General features: G+C 40.9%; 1 protein-coding gene across 4 annotated transcripts in view; it reads right to left on the bottom strand.

Moving 5' to 3' along the window:
- Positions 1-7,924, bottom strand: part of IPCEF1 (interaction protein for cytohesin exchange factors 1) — a 91,149-nt gene that overhangs the window by 25,524 nt on the left and 57,701 nt on the right. For all 4 annotated transcript variants that reach the window (XM_035899819.1, XM_035899820.1, XM_035899818.1 and 1 more), the window contains 3 exons: positions 7,036-7,109; positions 5,366-5,437; positions 2,370-2,431 (listed from right to left, as the gene is read on the bottom strand). In XM_035899819.1, the coding sequence (XP_035755712.1) occupies positions 2,370-2,431; positions 5,366-5,437; positions 7,036-7,109 (208 nt within the window). The remainder of the gene's footprint in view (positions 1-2,369; positions 2,432-5,365; positions 5,438-7,035; positions 7,110-7,924) is intronic.

Below are 7,924 nucleotides of genomic sequence, written 5' to 3' on the forward strand. Positions count from 1 at the left end.
CATTCGGGGGTTTTGATAGGCACAGTGTGAGGGGAACAAAGTTTTAAGAGAGAAGAATTTTACACAAGCGAGAGAGGTTTCCAAGATGTTAACAAAGTGAAACTTAAAGAGATTCATTACTTTTCCTCCCCATACTGTTTGCAGAGCTATAGGGGTTTTTAATAGCATAGTTGCTATTCTGTTTACTAGAAATATGTGCTGGCACATCGTAGCATAAAGGACTGAGACTGGCTGCAATAAGGCCTATATCAAATTCTAAGGCTCTATTAATGTCTTCTTGAGTACCTCTTAGTAAAGAGCTTATTGTTTCTACAGCTCCCCTTTTGGGCACACAGAAGAACTGAAAAAGAATCAACAGCTGTTTCTCATACTCTAAATAGGCAAATGGGGCTTGGGGGGTGTTAAAATGCATAGAAAGTACATGAATACACAAGAACTGCCATAACAAGAGCCAGGACCCTCCTGAAGAGTTATGATGTGCAATACAGAGGGGAGAACAGACTGGGGCTAATGACAGTATTTTTCTGAAACATAGCAATGCCTCTGGAAGGGCACGTCCACCCAGGTGTGTCGGTGGGGGGCTGAACCCACGCTCAAGGCAGCTGCTGCAGCACCTGTGACAAAACATGCGTGTAAAGATGAGGAGGTGCTTGACACCCGAATCCGAGTGCCTTTTTCTGAAGGGGAAATGGGCCACCAGCTTCCAAAGCTGAAGTAATCTTGGCTATGTTATGTTTACTGCAGGGTAAGTAGATTACCTGCTGCAGAGGTCATTGAACAGATTGTTTTGTATCTGTCTGTCATTTTTTTTATTACAATTAGTGGGCTGACTCATTTTGAATTGTTTTATAATTCTCGACTCAGCCAACACAACCAATACTACATTTTTTGAGGTTAAAAAAAAATTGTTTTCATGTATGGAATTTTGACCATCCTCATCTTCCATCAAATTCCTCCTTTGTGAAAACATGGATAACATGTTTGGACACTTCTTCCCCGAGTACAATTACCATGCAGTTCTTGCTACACAGCCTAATACTCCGTATAGCCCTTTATCCTAATTATTTCAGACTTTTTTGATACAAAATTGGGTTCAAAGGGGACACAAGCATTTTGGAGGAAATTGGGGGTACAGAAATTAACAAGTTTCCCGACAAGAAATAAAGAGGAACCATGAACTGAAAACAAAGAAGTTGATGAGACCTGCTGAATCTCCAGAAGTCAGTGGTATCTATGCTTACCGGCCCCAAAGCTCCTTTTAATGGCAGAGTATAAATGAAGCCAGAGTCTAAACAGGGCCAGATCAGACTAATCAATAATAGCATTACATGTCCAGGCCAGAACATAGACCACAGCTTTATTCTGGGAACCAGCAGAAGGGATGCAGAGAGGAGCATTTTAGTGTTTAGACAAAATGTCTGCATAACCTGAGTGTTCGTAATACTACAAATACCAGTTTCTTCTTCATAATGCCAGCTCCTTCACAACCTGAGCAGTTCTAAAAAAGACGCTGGGTACCAGTACTCTAAAAATGGAGGGTCAAAAGCCTAGAAGAAGATACTTATTCATCAGGTCAGAGTCTATCCCTGGTTTGCTAACATAATATTACCCACAGTGCTTCTTGTTCTAAACCAGCTCCCATCACGCATGTCTTCACCAGCAGATTTTCTAAGCTCTCTGACAGGTGACTTGCTTTGTCCTCCACCCAGGTTTACATGTCTTCACCAGCAGATTTTTCTAAGACAGGTGACTTGCTTTGTCCTCCACCCAGGTTTGTGATTCAAGTGCAGGTATCCTCCCACCAAGAGGTTCTGTTAGTTCAGTGTGCAAATTAAAACAATAAAAAAATTGCTAAGGAAATTTTAAAATTACTCATTCCACAATGAACTCTTGGACTTGGAAATTGTAGGCTTCAGTACACCACTACCACCCCCATGCCGCACCCGACACTGCTGTTGTTGAAACTCCCAGAAATGGAGCAGACAGTAGGGACAGGTCTACGTTGCACAAGCTGTTCCAAAGCTAGTGAGCTCCCAGGCCATAACACAACTCCTGTAATATACCTTATCAACTCAAAACCCAGAGCAGCACAGCTGTTTCTCTTCACACTTGGTAGGCTTAGCAAGCCAGCAAACTGCCAGAAAGTAGTCACACACCTCTCAAAAGATCACTGAGTGTCTCTCAGTGGCACTGTTTCTCACCACTGTTTCTTTTTCTGTGACTATCCTGTGCTGCATCAGTGTGGTTTCTCAGAGCTCAGTCGGTAGACGGACCCAAGTTGACAATTTAAAAGAAAGAAAAGAGCTGACAAAAATTTGGCCAATCAAAAACTGCAAAGTTACACACTGAAACCACCGTTAGGAGCATACCTTCCTCATTCTTCCCGTTGGGTGCCTGAGGGTCTACAGCCATCCCCAGCTTGCTTAGCCACCTGTGTTTGAAACAGAGGGAATACACAGTTAGGGATACTTGCGTGCTCTTTGGACAGAGTTTGGCCCTTCCAGATGTGTTCTACGTTACTGCAACTCTTTTCATTAACCTGAAGACTGAATGTCCAAGTTTCCTTCTATTTGTTAGAGCATCCTCTAGAAAGACACCAGTTACCTGAATACCAATATTCCCCATGGTGAGCAGGACTAATTGCCTGGAACATCTTTCCCTGATCCTGAAGAAAACCACTACTGATGACCAAGGAGTCACATTTGTGGAAGCCAAAGGAAAAATGTGTGTGCTATAACACAATGCCAGTGGCTTAGTCCTGCTGTTGAGGTGTCATCTTTCACCTGAGATGAAGTAGAAGGTGCAGGAGCCATAGAAGATGATGTCAGCTGCCCTGGTCAAAGCTATTGTAGCACAGCCTAAGAGTCTAAGCCATTTAAAACTAGACTTTCTGGCCATTATATACTGCTTTCTTTAACTCCCTATGTACTTTTGTTTTTAGTAAGTGTCACTTCCTGTGTTGCTGTAGGCTATTAACAGGTTTTTTTCATTTCTCTTCCTAGGTGGCTGCATTTTTCTAGTGCTAGAAACAATCCCTGGATATACTTTTTGTATATTGTGTTCTTCTGCAGGTCATTCAGATCTATCAAGGTTTTAAGAAACTAAAAACTAAAAAAGCTCAGGCCTTTCAGATTAAAGCTGAAGGCTTAAATAGGGAATGTATGAAGGGCAGGAATTAAGATTCATAACTCTGAAAAAACATTGTGTCTGATCTTGATTCTACTGAAGCAATGGGAAATTTGCTGGCAAGATTTAAGCTGGATTTTTAGACTGCAGTATGAAAAATATATACAACAGTTCAAGAAAACAAAGTATCACTTCTGTAACGGTGGATTATTGACTTTCTTCTAACAGCTAATCATAACAGCATGATTTTTTAAATAAAAAAATCTAAATAAAAGTTTTGCTAAAAAATACAGGACTCCATTAACCAACCGCAAGGTCAGACAGATCACTGGGAACCATATGCAACAGGCCAGGTAAATGCACACAGCTAGCCAGCACGCATTTACTTTTCATGTGTGCATGACAACGGCAAATACATGCTAAACGAATGAAGCTAGTGACTGTATCAATAAATCCACTTTTGATTTTATATATATATATATATATGCACGAAGACTTACGAAAGGTCATGATCTGTCGAGCATTTCTGCACACCAGTAACTCGACACACGCGAATGCCCCAGTGAGTTCAGTGGAACCACTCACATGCATATGTATTTGTGGGACTGGAGCCAAGAGAACAGATGTCTTTTGGTCTGTTTTGACATATGCGTGAGTATGCGTGTACTTTACGTATTAAATGCATGTATTTTCTACTTTGCCAAGGAAAACATCATCAGTTAACAACAGTGAGGAATTAGTGCACTATAGTGCAAGCCACTCTAGCGCTAGGCTACCTAGCTTTATGCCAAAATGAAATTCACTCGAGAGGTGAAGTATGAAGAAAATCATTCTGGGGACATAAGAGCTGAGACACCTGCATAGCTTTCAATCACTCACATGAGACTAAACATTTTGAAAGTGTCATTAAGACACTGAGAATTTCCAGCTGGGCTCCAAACTGGCTGCTAGCACTCACTAACGTCCTCCATTAGCTCTAATTTTCCTTTTCCTTCTCCCTACATCCTTCCCCCTCTTCTCTCTCAATGAGGGTTACTCTCTCAACAGAAATATTCCTGTCCAGCTGTCCCTCATTCTCAGTCATCCTCAGCCCATCTGCCTCAAGAACTTCTCACTCCATTCAGGAGCTCCGGTAGGAAACGCAGCGATACGGGAATGGATGGTTATCTCCCCACCAGTATGCTCTATGCTGCTCTGAGTTACAAAGGGCAACACATCCTTTCCATCTGTATTTACTTGTATGCATCTATAGAGTACAGATTTATGAATATATATGCACATACACTACTGTAGTATCATAAATTTCTGTATCTATAGCACTTTTGGAAGGTCACACACGTTCTCTCAACCTCTGTCCTTTTCTGTTGTGGTAAATATGCATGAGGTCTCCTGTTTATAGATCTCACAAAGGTCACCAGCAGTGCCATGATTAAAATCCTGACCTGACTATCATAGCAGCTCTCTTCCCATTTGAATTGTACTGCTTTGTATCCAGTATTTGGCCATTTAATGCAATAGCATTGTGAACAGACTGCAATCTGAAGGAAAAAAGACAAAGAAGATAAGAGCCAACCAGAGCTGGATCAATAGCAAGTAATATCTATTTCTGATGGCTCAGTGGTTTCTAAAATGGCAGTTTCACATCCATTTTTACTTCTTCCATTAAAAACTGCATTAATGGATTATTGTTCTTATGGACATTTGTGGAAAGAAAATTTCTGATCTGTCATGAAGATTGTTTAACTGCAACATAGCTTGGTGGTGAAGTAAAAGCTTGCTTACTTTAAAGAGACAGCCCTTTCTGTCCTTTAACCTTCCTTGTTAACTGACATGCTACTCTGAAAGCAGACAATATTATATTCTAGTCCTAGGTCACTTCTGGGACAAAACTATATTAAGCTTTTCCCTCTCTTTCCTTTCTTCCCTCACTTCTCCCAAGGTGATGAAATTGTTATCAAATCTTTCAAATCTCTCCAATGGAAAGTGATTTATACCAGCAAATGTCAGGAAGGTTAGTATCAAAATCAGGCTAATAATGCGATTCTGATTTCAACTGTCATTAGTGAACAAATAGCAGTATTTTCTCTCTATACAATGACCAGAAAACAAAACAGACTCAGTAATTCCCCGAATAACTTTGTCAACAGCCACTTGACAGTGTGAGAATGAACTTTCAAAGGATGTTCTCAGGCATGAGACAGGATGAAAAAAAAAAACAGGCACAAGCGCTCTTACTTTCGTGTTCATTTCCAGAACATTTTCTGCCGCAAAATAAAATGTCTTGATCTGTGGGTGGCTGATCTTAATAGCACTTTAAGAAAAGAAAAATAGAAGAGATATGAAGAAAATTAGTTTACATAAGAAAAGAGAAAATATGATTTAAGATATTTATTCACTCCGCTATATTAAGACAAATCAGCTAATCCATCCATATAGCTCTTCCCTTAAAACTCTAGTCCATTTTTAGCTCAATTCCTAGGCCACACATTATTCAGAGGATATAAACTACGGAACTGAAGAGGAAGGAATGAAGAATGAAACAAAGACCTTCATTATGCCATTATATAATGCAGTTGTGCACCCACATCTCGAATACCGTGTGCAGCTTTGCTTCTGCCAGCTCAGAAAAGCACAGTGAACCTGGAAAAGGTTCAGAGAAATCACCAGGGGTGGCCCAAAGTATGGAACAGCCTCCACGAGTGATTAATCAGGCTAAGACCCCACAACGTGGAAAACTGACAGTGGAGAAAAGGGAGGTATAATACAATAAAATCACAAGCGTCATGCAGCGGGTGAATCGGGACTGACTCTTCGCTGTCTTCTCCAAGACAAGTTTTAGGAGGCACCAACGGCAGCATGTTTGAAACAAACAAAATGGAGGTAGTCCCTTGACAAGCCAATAGTTAACCTGTTGGTCTCAGCCCCAGGCTATGCTTTAGTTGAATAGCCATCAGTAAGACCTTTCAGAGGGCTTGTTTTTCCTAAAACATTGTCTCCAATGCTGAGACTGTGTGGCTTCCCTCTTTCATTCCTCATTAGATGACTGACTCTGTCCCGTGGAAGCACACACGATTTGACTGGGCCCCAGCAGCCCCGGTCACTCTTCACAGTTCTCCTAACTTACTCCAACCCAAATAAGTGATGAGCATGTGTTTGCCTCCCAGTCACTGTCAGCCAACAGCTGCAGAAGCAAAGAGCAACATTTTCTTGTGGTCCTGTACTATGTGACTCAACCTGTCCTCTGAGAAAATAAAATGGAGTTTCTCATAGTTAAAATAGCTGTCCCTTTCTTTGGAGGAGTCAAGTCCACAGTTAATCTCAAGAACACCTACAGCTAATGTCCATGCGAGACTTCAACAGAAGAACAAAAGCTTTCTCTTGAGGGACAGAATAAGAATCATGCTGAAGCTTTATAACTTTGAATAGCAGCAACACCCCTCCAAACCTTTGAAGAGTACTCAGAAGCAGCTGGAAGTCAGGGCTGCACATCAAGTTTGGAGACAATATTCTGAAATTTGTACCCTGCTAAACAAAGTTGCACCACAGCATCCTAAAGAATAGTCCCAGCTCAGAGTGAAGCAGCATTACTTGCACCACTGTTGACCTCCCCACCTAAGAGAAGGTATCTAAGATAGAACTTACTCATAATCAGTGGACAAAGTGAAGGGGAAAAAAAAAGCATTTGGCATACTGATCTACTTTTTTATTTGTAGTTTTAACAGCACATCTGGCAGAGAATTTTCAAAAATATTTTTGCAGTATGGTTTTCTTTCTGTAGCTCAATTAATATCTCATTATTTATACAACACAGAAGAGCTCCCCACAGCTTCATTGTCAGGCACTACTGAGATTCAATTCCTTGCAACGCTGTAAAAATCATGCAAAACCTCAGGCAAGAGAGAAACTTACTGCTTTTTTTTGCATTCTGTTGCTCGGTCCACACTGAAGTCTGGAAGTCTGATGAATCCTTCAGCTTTTTCAGCCTGCAATAAAAAAAAAAAAAAAAAAAAAATTTAAAAATCACCACATCCACCGATTGCTAAACTACCAGACTCCAATGCTCAACGATATTTAACATGCAAGTGCTTGTTTTTGACAGATTCTTATAGTGTGAAAATATATGCTCATCACCATGGGGACAAGTTAACACCCGATGTTTTGGCTGATATTTGGGAACAAGAAATATTTCTATACCAGCTACTCTTTGTGCAAGTCCTGGATGCTAGAAAGCCACCACTCCTGTCTGTGCTAGTGGCAGTGTGAAAGCATAGCATTTGTTATATACTTCCAGATATCAAAGCACCTGAAAGAGGAAGGATCCTCAACTTCTACAGTAGTGCTGAGGTAGATTCCACCTCCTCCTCACCTTGAAGCATTTGTATCAGAGCACCCTTATCTAAGACTCATGAGTAAGTCATAAGTCTAGTCCAGACTCTAAAATTGTCAAGGGCAAAATTTAGGTTTGGATCAAACCAAGGCAAAAAACAGTGGGAAGCTGGAGAAACCCAGTTCCTTTGCAGCCATCAGTGATCATATGACTTCTTTCAGCAAAGAGACCGACCACGCTTTGTGCATAGACTACAGAAAATGAAACTACTGAACCTCAGCTCTAGAAACAGGAGCCTCTCAAAAGAGATGGATGGCATAAGAGAGAACAAATAAGGGTTATATCATCCGTTCAGGTCTGGATGTTACATACAATCTCAAAGGAGCGTTCATTCCACTATACAGCATGCATGCGTGTTACGCAGATGTGTAACAGCACCGCATATAATGATCTGTGTATAGTTGAAAAATA

This window comes from Egretta garzetta, unplaced genomic scaffold (assembly GCF_000687185.1).
Source record: "Egretta garzetta isolate BGI_Z169 unplaced genomic scaffold, ASM68718v1 scaffold397, whole genome shotgun sequence".
Classification (NCBI taxonomy): Eukaryota; Metazoa; Chordata; class Aves; order Pelecaniformes; family Ardeidae; genus Egretta; species Egretta garzetta.